This window comes from Ambystoma mexicanum, chromosome 6p (assembly GCF_040938575.1).
Source record: "Ambystoma mexicanum isolate Mex_15411 chromosome 6p, UKY_AmexF1_1, whole genome shotgun sequence".
In the NCBI taxonomy this organism is placed as follows: Eukaryota; Metazoa; Chordata; class Amphibia; order Caudata; family Ambystomatidae; genus Ambystoma; species Ambystoma mexicanum.
This window is the reverse complement of record NC_090935.1, coordinates 557,194,436-557,207,069: the sequence shown is the minus strand read 5'-3', so window position 1 is coordinate 557,207,069 and position 12,634 is coordinate 557,194,436. Positions and strand designations below refer to the sequence as shown.

The 12,634-nt window shown below is 50.0% G+C and overlaps 1 protein-coding gene across 5 annotated transcripts in view; it reads right to left on the bottom strand.

The window, feature by feature from the left end:
- Positions 1 to 12,634, bottom strand: part of ERBIN (erbb2 interacting protein) — a 2,559,118-nt gene that overhangs the window by 793,131 nt on the left and 1,753,353 nt on the right. For all 5 annotated transcript variants that reach the window (XM_069627374.1, XM_069627371.1, XM_069627370.1 and 2 more), the window contains one exon: positions 10,433 to 10,606. In XM_069627374.1, coding sequence (XP_069483475.1) covers positions 10,433 to 10,606 — 174 coding nt within the window. The remainder of the gene's footprint in view (positions 1 to 10,432; positions 10,607 to 12,634) is intronic.

Sequence of the window (12,634 nt, the reverse complement as noted above, 5' to 3'; positions counted from 1 at the left end):
TTGCCTCCTTGCGATCCCATTCTGTTTCGCAGTCTTTCTCCTCATTTTAAACTGCCATCTTGGAACTGCTGTTTCCTCATATGCTTTGCCTCGCCCAGAGTGTGCTCTCGTGTGTGTGTTGTGTGTGCTCTTGCTCGTGTGTGCTCTCGTGTGTGTGTTGTGTGTGCTCTTGCTCGTGTGTGCTCTCGTGTGTGTGTTGTGTGTGCTCTTGCTCGTGTGTGCTCTTGCTCGTGTGTGTGCTCGTGTGTGTGTGCTCGTGTGTGTGTGTGCTCGTGTGTGTGTGCTCGTGTGTGTGTGTGCTCGTGTGTGTGTGTGCTCGTGTGTGTGTGCTCGTGTGTGTGTGTTCGTGTGTGTGTGTGTGCTCGTGTGTGTGTGTGTGCTCGTGTGTGTGTGTGTGCTCGTGTGTGTGTGCTCGTGTGTGTGTGTGTGTTCGTGTGTGTGTTCGTGTGTGTGTGTGTGTGTGTGTGTGTGTGTGTGTGTGTGTGTGTGTGTGTGTGTGTGTGTGTGTGCGTGTGTGCGTGTGTGTGAGTGTTCTGGTGCGTGTGTGTGAGACCCCCTGTATTGGGGCATGTCAGGTATACGGCTCGGGTGTTAGTCCATTTTCTCTCATAGCGAGCTGTCCGTGAGAAAGTGTTTGTGTTGTGAAAGGGGGCGGGGGAGATCCTAAGTATCCTACCTGGTAGGCTGGGGTAAAGGTTTTACAGGGAAGGGGAATACTGCATCTCGACATCCTGTATCCCACTCCCCGAAGATCCCTCACCCAGGTGATCCTCCCGCACTGGTACACCAACAGGAACTGGATCCAAAAACGATGACCGTGTCCCGGCCACCTGGATGACAGATCCCCAGTAACTAGCGGTCAGACACCATCAGGTTTCTCATAATGGCCAACAACGAAGTAAAGTTAGCGCACCAAGGGCAGAGATTATGGTGATGGGATCCTCAATTCAATACTGGACACGAGGGGTGTGGCCTACTGCATTTATTTCTTGCCCTAACTCTGGAATATAATTGAGAAATCTGGGGTCCTTATGGATTAAAAGTTGTCAATGGAACCTCAGGCCGCAGGTGTCCTAAAGTCTGTTTTTCATTTGCTGAAACCGTTGTGTATAACGTTTCAATTTCTACAGACAAAGGCAATATTGGCAATTAGCAATGTCTCGTTTACACTACACATGTGAATCAAACGCCTTCAAAGGATAGAAAATGCTGGTGCCAAATGGTAAAACACGCCAGCTTCATAGAATCAGTCACACAAGAGGATAGTCAAAAAAGCAAAGTGGATTAATAACAGGGCCATTTATGGACTATGGTCCCAATCCATAAGGGAAACCTGTGTCAGTTACAATCCAGGTCGTCATCTGTAAGAGAGCGACAAGACAGCTGCAGATTCACCAAAACAGGCCACCACCATGTGCGATAACCTGCCACTCCCTTTGAAATTGGGCTCTGATCATGTCTCCTATCGGGAGCAACATTTGTTCCTAGTCTACATTTCAACATTCATTGCCGACCTCTATAAAATAGCAACAAAAGGAAAATACATTTTCTTTTTAATGTAAGGGAGAATATAAGGAGCAGCAATATATTATAAGTTACTCACCGTAGTGACTAACGTATAGTCCCCTTTTCTCTATACTGAATGGGCATCCCTCACGGGGGATGGGAGACTGAACGTTTTTCACCAGAAAAAAACACCTTCCCCTTTAAATTTAGAGGCGCGCAGCCCTGGGAGCATGCGCTGCCCCGACTACGCCCTCTGGCGCCACACCTCAGTCCCCATAGACGCACCGACAATAGATTTAACATTGCTTAATGACACCACTTTTATTAGGGGGAGGTTGGTGGGACATTTGGAGGAAAGGGGACTACAGTGAGTAACTTATAATTACTTTTACGTCCCGTCCCCTTTCCTCCATACTGCATGGACGATTACAACTGAATGTAGCACCAGGGTGGAGAGAAGACCCTCCTGAAGCAAACTGGTTTCTAAGAACCGCCTGTCCGAAAGCCACGCCTGCTCTAGAGCCGGCATCCAAACAGTAGTGCTTTCAGAAAGACGAAGGTGTGGCCCATGTGGCTGCCCTTCTTATGACTTGCCAAGGGACATGCCGCTGGAAAGCGATGGGCGCTGCCTTGGCTCTGACCGCGTGAGCGTGCATGTTGGCCGGCAGTGGGCTTGTGCTGTCCCTCGTAGACTTCTTTGAGGGCCGAGAACATCCAACGGGCTATTCAGGCCTTGGAGGCCTGAACCCCCACCGGTCTTGATCCTCTGAAGGTGACAAAATGCATCCGACTTGCGGAAGCCCTTGGTCCTGTCCAGGTAGAATTTCAGAGCACGCTTGACATCCAGACAGTGGAGAACTCGGTGCCTCGTCTTTATGCTCAGCAAAAAATGTGGGCAACACAATTTCTTTGTTCAAATGAAATACAGACGGCCCCATAGGTAGGAATGCTGGGTGAGTCGGTAGAACTACCTTGTCCTTGTGAAACGTAGTGTATGGCTCCGAGGTAACCAGCGCCTGGATTTTAGGAGCGGAGGTGAAGCCGAATTAAAAAGGCTGTCTTAATGGTGACCAGCCTGATGGCCACAGACGCCATTGGTTCGAATGGTTTGTGCACCAGGGCACCAAAGACTATGTTGAGGTCTCACACGGGGTGCAGCCTTTTGATGGGCTGGAAGAGCCTGGCAAGACCCGTCAAATGACTCCGATGATTGGGTTGGAAGAGGAAAAGCTCTTCCCAGCGTTTCTGTATGCCCCAATGGCTGCCAGGTAGGTGCGGCAACTGTCCACCTGCACGCCTGAATGGGCGAGATGCGCCGAAAAGGCGAGCACGTTGTCCAGGGAACATGTCAGAGGGTCGGAGCCCTTAGAGTCTACAGTGAGAGAACCTGGTCCACTTGCTTTTATACTGGGCCCTGGTAGATTTGCTCCTGGCACCCTATATGATCTCTAGATTAGCCTGAGAGAGGCAGAGATGTCCTAGCGTGACCTGTGTTCAGGAACCACACTCTGAGGGCTAATTTCTCTGGTGCGGGCTGGATGACCCTGCACCCCTGCTGTGCCAGAAGATGTGCTGGGCCTGTCGGCAGGCGAATGGGCGGCCTATCCGAGAGGCTGAGCAGCTCCGAAAACCATGGCCTGGCTGGCCACCTTGGAGCTATTAGGATGAAGTTGAGCAGGCGAGACTCCTTGATCTTGCATATCACCCTGTGAATCAAGGGAGTGGGCGGAAAGGTGTATGCTGTCATTCCGTCCCATCTGATCTGAAAGGCATCGCCCAGGGAGCCTGGGCCCTATCCCTGCCAGGAGGCGAACAGTTGGCACTTCTTGTTGCCCCGGGAGGCAAAGAGGTCCACCTGAGGGTGACCCCATTCGCGAAAGATCTCCTGCAGCACTAGGTCGTAAACTGCCACTCATAGTTGTCTGCTCCCATGTGAGGTCCGGGTAAAGCGACAGAGAAACGTTGATCATCTCTGACTGATGGCCCCGTTGCAGGATGCTGCAAAGTGCAGTTGTATCCTCCTCATCCTGAGTCTCGTGTGGGGGACGGCCAAGTTCACTGCTGCCATGAGACCCAGTAGGTGTTGGTACCACCAAGCCAAGGTCACTTCTCTGCTGAGGAAGTGTGCCATGGCCCTCATGATGGCTGTGATCTTGTTCACCGAGGGAAAAACTTTCTCAGAGCACGTGTCCCAAATGAGGCCCAAGAAGGTCAGTCTCTGCATGGGCAGCAGCTGTGACTTCTTGAGGGCGAATGAAAAACCCAGTTTGTGCAGTGTGTTCATAAGAGCGTGGGAAGTATGGTGCACTGCTTCCGGAGATGTAGCCCTGACAAGCCAGTCGTCGAGGTACGGGTAGATGTGGTAGCCCTGCGACCCGAGGAGGGCCGTCACAGAATTCATCAGCCTGGTAAACACCCTTGGGGGCTGAATGGAGGACGAAAGGAAGCACCTTGTATTGGGAATGACAGCCCATGATCCTGAATCGAAGGAAGGAACGAACGATGCAGCTGCCAGATAGGGATGTGTAGGTACGCGCTCTTCAGATCCAGGGAGCACATCCAGTCTCCCCTGCACAATGTTTCCGCTATCAAAGCTGGCGTAACCATCTTGAATTTTTGTATAGGTAGGGAGAGGTTGCGGGTGGAAAGGTCCAGCACAACTCTCAGGCCCGCCTGGTTCTTCTTCTGAATGGCGAAAATCCTGGAGTAAAAGCTTAAGCCCCATGGGAGGCTGGGACTTCCGCCACTGCCTGGCTCTTGTCGAGCGTCCGGATCTCCGCTAAAAGAGTTGCTGTCCCAACCTGTTGGATGGAGGGGAGGAAGGAAGGAAGGAGGCGAGGCTGGGATAGGGAGGCAGTATCCCGTGGAGAATACAGAGTGTGTTAGGGACAATTATCAACCTATGGATAATTTACCTCACCAAGTGAGTCCCCCAGCAGCATTTCTGGATTTTATGAGTTTTTTGTTCTCCACTTGGTAAGAGTGTGAGCTTTTCCCCCACTCTGATCTGTGTTTTACAATGTGTATTTCATCTGTTTTTGTGATTGTGGACTCTGGAGTACACCACTTCAGTGCCCCCTTCTTTTGTGTGTTACACAGCACCTTCAGTGCAGTAACACAGGGTTGTCGTTTTGACTTCCAATTCTGAGGCTGACTACTGTCCCCCAGAAAAGAGTAAAGCTGCCATTAACTTTACATAGTCCTTTAACCATAGATCCAATACACCCCATCTTATATGGAATATTGGAAAGGGTTAATTCTTAGCACTTTATATCTGTACCTCTTGGAGCATTGTTTCGCTCCCTTAACATTAAGACTTGGCTGGTGGCAGTGGTATCTACCCTAATTTTCGTACCGCCATTATATTACATAACGTGGTATTGTTTAAGGCTATTTTAGTAGCCTCGAACTTTAAATCCGCTAGTCCAAATACTTTTTATTTCGGCTCCTGTTGGGTTTAATTGTCATTTCTTTTTGTTAACATCCTTCTTGGGTCTTTCTTTGTGCGGCAAACCAGGTTTGCCTCCTTTGTTCACTGCCCTTTGGCAGAAGCCCTCCTCTGGCGCCTGGGTGTCTAGGTGGGCTGAATGTGAGGGAGGGGTGCAGTCACCACCTGCACAGGGTCTCCTTGGAGACCCAAGTCGCACTTTGTATTGATTGGCTGAGGTGGTTGTCCAGGCTGGACAACCCCCCTGCTGAGTGATTGACAGCCAGGCTGTGTGAATGGGGGATTCTGGCATAAAAGGCAGGACTCTTGAGCTTGAAGTCAGAGTCTCACCACTGGAACTGCAAGGAACCAAAGAGAAGCAGAGAAGACGACTGCTGCTGCAACTACCCCGTCCCGGTGAAGCCCTGCTGCAGTCCTGAGCTATCTACCCATCGACGACCAGAGAAGACCAAGTACAGAGTCTTCTTCCCTTGAGCCTGGTGGGGTCAACCAGCTCATCTTCCACAGCCAGAGGATCCTCTTCGTGGTCGAAATCACTGCACCCTGCTGTAGTGGTCCAGATAGCCATCTGAAGAGCCTCTCCTGTTTTAAAGGAGCACACCTTTTATTCACTCTTGCCGCTTCTGGCCTCATCCCTGAGAGGTGCAGTGCCCTCCAGCCGTCGTCCTTCTCGTCTCCATGACCGAAGCTCCAAGAACAGTTGGTCTGCAGGAAACCACCAGGAACAACACCCGTGGCACCAGCTTCTTCATTGAATAAGGTACTGTTTCTGCTTCGAGGAACTAGGGCAAATCTTTTTTCTCCTCCTCCAAGGCTTGCCCTGGTGTTAGTTCCCTCTTATAACTTTTGCTCTCTCTGTTCACAATATCCAAGTACTCCTGGCAATGTTGAATCTAGAACTGTCTGACTGTGTGAAATTCGACAACAGGAACCCGGTTCCACTTGACACTGGCTCCGGCCTATTGACTTTTGTATTTCTGTCAGCGAGTGTTCTCTGATTCTGTCTGCCTTGACAAAAGTATTGCCTATGATTTTTGCCCCCAACTCTCTCCGGATAGCCCAGGTGCTAAGTGTCTTCTTTCCATTTCTTGCCACGGATACGCTTATCTTTAATAAGACCGAGCTGTCAAAAAGTGATCGCATAAGTATTCCCAGTAACGTCTTTTGTTTCACAACACCGGTCCGCCAAAACATAGGGTACTTACCTTGAGCTGTTCTTTGCCAAGAGAATTGGCTGGTTGTAGGGTATTTTACGTGTGGTTTTGAATTCATAGAAGTGTTGTGTTTTATAACAAAAGGTTTAAAAATACATGTACTTATATTTTTTTAACCTGAAACCATGAGTCAGTGTTTGCTTGAGTCACAGTAATTGTGGTCCCTTTGTGTAATCTCTGCTGCTGCTCACATACTCTTGAGATAAGCCTGGCTGCTCCGCTACTGCTACCACTTTAACATAGTAGTACACGCTTTACCAAAGGTGAACATGTATTACCACTTGTAGTCCTAATTGTGTCCCTAAGGGCATTGCACAGGATTCTGCCTAACAGAGGATCCAGGGGTCCGTGAAATTCTTGCGCCAGAAATGTGCGTCAAGAGCAAGCCTGCCCCCACTGGAGACACGTGGACCCAAAGGGGTGTGTCATGCCTCATTTCCCTCTGAAGCTGTTGCGGAAGAGGGGGACTGGAAAAAGCCCTTACTCCTCACCCCCTTTTGTTGTTTGCACCAATGCTGGGACGGCGAACGGTCAGGCTGCCTGGACATCTGCTCTTGGAAGCCACAGAACCCTCCGTAAGTATGCCCCTTAGAGCGCTGCTTTGACTGGGTGTACAGTTTGGGCGTGGTCTTTGTAAGGATGGATAAAGATTTGGCTGTTTGAGAGCTGTTTTTCTTTTTATCCAGCTCGTCGTCCGTTGTGGAGTGGAAGAGGTCACCCCCTTCGAAAGAATATCTAATATGCGTTCCTGGACATCTGGGTTGAATTTCGTAGCACAGATCCACGTTCTTCTCACGTCCGTGGCAATACAGATGGCACAGCCAGAGGGGTCAATGTGGGCCACGGAGGACTCCATGAAGTCCTGCGCCACAATCTTGGCCTCTGACAATCGCGCCTTGAATCATGTATTGGCCCTGCGCCGGAAGCTCTGGGAGGAAATCCGCAATTTCCCGCCAGAGCATCTGGTTAACGGCTGCCAGCATGGCATCCTCGTTTGCTTGACTCAAGTGTAAGGACGCGTTGGACTACAGCTTCTTCCCGTACGCCTCCAAGATCATCTCCTCCTTGCCTAGTAGCGCTGCAGAGGAGGTGGCTGAGGACGACTGAGGCGTGGAGTACAGTGATGCCGCAGTGATCACCGAGGAGTGTGGCTGAAGATGGGACGATAGCAAGAGGGTATCCCCCTCCATCTACTTGCACTTGGCGCCCAGGCGTTTATTTACCGGCTGGGCTGAGTGGGGCTTGAGCCAACCCTTTTTACCAAGGTAACTACGTCCTTCCGCATCGGGATCGCTGTTCTGGCCACGGTACGTAGCGTAAAGAATTCTATGAGGACCCCCTCTGCTGGTTGCTCGACCTCAGGTTGAAGAAGGCCCAAGTACTCTAACAGCCCTGCTGGATGTTCGTAGAAGGCCTTGGCTGAAGATGGTGTGTCGGAGTCTTCCTCCTCATCTGTGTCCACCTGCGGGTCCGGAAGGTCCGGCACCGGATGGGGGTGCTATGAGCTGCAGGCTGAGGTGTGGAGACCGGAGCCGGAGGCTGCAGAGGGGGCTGCTATGGAACCGCCTGTCCAATTGGTTGGGGGGGCCAGAGCAGGCTGCTGAGGCTGAACAGGTGTTAGGACTTTGGGATGGAGGACAAAGGGCATCAGGAGACGTATTGCTGTGCATGAACTACATTGCCCAGCATTCTTTGAGGCAATTTGAGGTAGTTCAGCCGTGCGCGCGTGTGGCCAGCTGACACTCATTAGGACAGCTTATCAACGGCCAACGGCGCACGGCAGGTGTGGCTTAATTTGCATCTTGAGGCGAAGCCATTCCGGAGGACTAAGGGACCGCGGCTCCATGCCGTTCATGCTGCGGTCTGCTAAAAATTCAACACGTTCCGTTTGCAGTGAGGAACACAGACTCACGCTGCTTCTACGAGCCATAACAGATTACTTTCGGGAAGGCTTACGAGCTTCCCAGACAACAGATAAGTGCTGCATTGGTTTCTTTATTTAAAACGCTGCTGTTTGCGATTGTTTCATGGTGTAATATGCACGTGGATTGGCATTTTCACGTATTCGATGACTCATATGGCTCAGGGGGCGCTGAGCAAGTCCCAATACGCAGATCTAGAAACTCTGGAATCTTATTTTGCTTTGCATACACTGCAGGCGTTTAGAGTATAGTAAAACACTCTCATAGCACAGCGGTTTTCAGTGCAGTCAACTGAATTACCGGGGAAAGACACTATGACATTATCATAGTTGTGTTGTTCTATGTGTTGACCACTGTTTTGTTTCTATGTTGTGTAACTGTGCAAACAGCTTGCCCTATGGGCCATGTGTGAGGGTTTCTTCACGGTGGGTACTAGTCCCATGTACATGTTTCATACTGCTTGCTTAAATGTAGTCCATGCTATGTGTGTGCCTGTATCAAGGGGTACAATATAACTGTGTGTGCAGGAACCATTACATTAAGACCTGTATTAAGAGGTATTAGGGTTATACTGGAAGTGATATATAGTGTTATGATATGCTAGTAAAGATACTAGATAGAGTAGGGTTTTTCTCCTGTTGCTTCCCCCTAACCTATCCACACTAGGACTTTCCTTACCCTCTTTCCGGTGTTCCTATACTCCCTTCCCCGTCCACAACCTCTCCCTAACCCTCTTCCCCCTACTGGCTGCCACGTGGTATTCTGTAAGCTATAATCAGATACCTGTGCCAACCACGGGTGGAGGGTCGACTTCATTCGGCTTCTGTGGTTCAGGGGAGAGTGTCGACATCGCTCATTCCCCCACTAGTTTTGACAACAGGGACCGGAGCGGCCTGTACTGGGGCCTGTGGCGCCGGAGCCATTGGAGGGAGCAAGTCCTTGATGGAGTCCCTGAGGATGACCCCCATCTGAGGAGACTTCATGAGCCCGAGGAACTTTTCAAAGAACCAGTCCTCGCAGGCTGGTTTGGTGGTAGGGGGTACTGACGGGGTAGCGGGTGGCAGCTGGAGCCTTTGAGTGCCCTGCTCGTATGGACGCAGCAGGAACGAAGCTTGCGCGAAGGAAGGATAAAGCTGTAGGCTACATACCTAGTTGACAACAGTCCCACCTCGACACACGGTCCTTCACCTGCCTTCCCTGGTGGGGTTTCGGCCGGATGTCTGGATTTTCTGGCACGGCAGCCCTTTTGTCGAGCAGCCTTCTACGTGCCTACGTCGTGTTGCTCGGCTCACTGGACCCCGCCACGTCCAGGACTCTTGAGTGTGGATCATGGGGCCTACCCTGTTCCTCAGGCCGAGGCCTGGTAGGCGTTTCGCCCTCAGTAGAACTGCATAAAGGCGCTCCCTCTGACAGTGTCGGTACCAGGGCATAGTCCCTGGGGTGAAGACCCGGTAAAACAACTTTGCGATCCCTCAGCACTGTCACCGGGAGGATCTAATGACCCCCTCGGCCTGGCGGCCGGTAGCCGATTCAGCCGCGGTACTTGTGCTGGTACCAGGACCAAGGAAGTCTCTCCCATGCGGGCAAGTCCTTGGGAAGGAGTCTTCATTGCGGGGAGCACTGGAAAAGAGTGGCCCTTCCTTGGGCTTAGATCGAGGATAGTCAAAGTCGATAAGGTCCTCTGGAGGTGATCCATGGAAGCTCCCTCCACCTGACCAGTCTGTTCTTCAGAGACCTCAAGGAAAGTGTTGCACGCGGTACAAGCTTGCCAGCCGTGGTCAGGGCCAACGCACCGTAGGCAGAGGCCGTGGGGGTCTTTAGTCGGGAAGAGCCCATCGCAGGATGGACACCTACTGAACCCTGTAGAAGTCAACATGCGCCGGGGAGGAGCGTGACGCCTGAGAACCTGAATGATAAAAAAAACAAAAAAGACAGAAGTATCCACACTTGGAATTACATGGCCGAAGCCAAACCCAGGAGTGCTCGTGAATTCGGCCCGTTCCCGTCGACGCAGAAAAGGGGACTGGGGTGTGCCACCGGAGGGCAGAGTCAGGGCAGCGCATGCTCCCAGGGCCGCACCCTTGCGCGCCTCTAAATTTAAAGGGGAAGAAGGTTTTTTCTGGTGAAAAAGGTTCGGTCTCCCGTCCCCCGCAAGGAACGCCCATGCAATGTGGAGGAAAGGGGACGGGACGTAAGAGTAGAAGGTTTGAAAGGAAAGGAGAATCGCACAGATGAATGATTTCGATTTTAACTAAGATGTGACAATATATAAAGCTGCATAGAATGGGAATTAGGTCCATGAGGAACATTAACAGAAAAGCCTACTAGGCATCAACTCTAACCTTCATTCCCGCATCTTTCACCGAAACCTGCTGAACTTCCTTTTGCCTGGAATCTTTGGCATGCTCTGCATTTGCTTCTTCATCTTTTAGTCTGTGCACTATTGTTTGCACTGTTTTGACCATGTTCTTTAATTCATCTGGATATGGTGTTGGGTATCGCTTCAGATTTCCCTCCTACACAAACAAAACAGAAAGAATAAGTAAACAAGCTAAACTTAAAGTAAAACAGAGCACAAGTTACAAAGTGCTGGTAGCAGAACCAATGACAACATATGCTATTGACAACTCATGTTGCATTGGATAACTATGTCAGGTATTGAAAACAGTGTGGGTGCCCTTATCTAATGCATGAAGATAAGAACAAATTACTTGCCTCTCTGTAATGTTCTTTCTGATGTTCTTCCAATTAATTCCCCATCTTTGATATCCATCTCCCAGCACAGCTGCTCTTCATAAACATTTCTACCACTAGGGGGTGAGCATGGCTCTGGGTCTACACCACCTACGAGTCGGACATGACGACAGGGCCAGTATATATTGAGGCGCCATGCCCTGTGACCTTAGTTCCATCTCTCCCCACCTCCCCACCCCCCCACCTTTCCAAGCCCTCTGATGCTGAGGGACCACAGATTTGAGTGAGGTGTACTATCTGCCAAGTGAGGCAGGTAGGGAGAGCAATGAGGAATCTATGGGAAGATCATTCATCAGACAGAATACTGAAAGGTTATTTGATTCCTACTTCCCACAGATTCCTCATATTTTATAGGCTCCCATAGCAGTATGTTGATCTGGAGGATGGCGGAGAGCAAAACCACCACCTAAACCAAAAGTACTCTATAGGACCCCTCCACCAAAACTAGCATTATGACCTGACTGAGAATCCAATCATTAATGCTTTGCAAATGTATGCAAAGATGCCCACTTTGTAACCTGGCAAATGTCCAGAACAGGGACACTACGTTGCAGAGCAGATGTGGAAGCCAGCCCTCTGGTGGAATGAGCCCCGAGACATTCAGGCACATCCTTACCAGCCAGATCGTAGACCTTGGAGATTAAGAGGATTTTATACCTTGACAGAGTCTGTTTGGTCACAGCTCTGCAAGCACAGGCTCCAGCATGAGAAACCAAAAGCTGGCCACCTTTCCTTGTTTTCCTCGTCCAAGAGAATCATTCCTCTGACTTAGAAGGATGAGGCGGAGGAAAAATGAAAGGACGATGGGTCTTTTGAGATATAAATAAGGAGATTACCTTGGTGAGGAAGGATGGCCTCACTCTCAAATTCCACTTTTCTTTGGAGAAAACCAAATAGGGAGGCATATCTGAAAACGCCTAGCACTCAATCACCCATCTAGCAGAAGTGATGGCAACCAGGAAAATCCTATTAAGGGTGAGTGCTTTAATCTGAGAGAGTTCAATGGGATACCCTTACATTTTGCTTTGAACCTTGTCCTGACTTCCTGGAGGGAAGCAAAGCCTTCTGCTTTACTTCCCTTGCTTGTTTTGCTCATTCTTATGGAGGAACTGTCTAGTCCCTAAGACTGAAAAACCAAGGTAGGCTTAACCCCATTGATAAACTCGGATACTGCGACTACCATGGCTGTTCATGTAGGATTCTACATCAACAGCGTTGGAATAGTGAGTATCCCTTGATTTATTTAGGTTGATGCCATCATATGGGATACATTACTCACCGTAATCGTATTTCTGATGCGTGTATCTGCTTAGATTCACATGCTGTGCATAGGCCGGCATCTAGTGGAAACAGCGGAGTATTACGGTTTGTTTTTCAAAACTCGAAAAGGGGCGTCGAACTAGGGCGTGCCAATAATACTATCCCTAGTGTGACGTCCCATGTACACATGAACCCTCACGTGTGTAGGACTCTCAAGATTGTATTTTTTCTGACATGAGGTAGCATGAGGAGTAGCTCGAGTACAGAGTATCCAAGCAGATAAGATAGGTAAGACTACAAGCATCCATGCGCCTTCTCTCAGAGGGGAGGATGGGCGGGCGCATGTGAATCTAAGCAGATAGAAGCATCAGAAATAAGATTACGGTGAGTAATGTATCCCTTCGGAACCTTGTGGAATCTGCTTAGATCACATGCTGTGCATAGATTAGCGAGCAGCGTTAGAAGAAGGAGGTGGCATGTGAGAAGGGTCATGAGCAAATAAATGTCTTAGAACCGCTTGTCCCACTCGA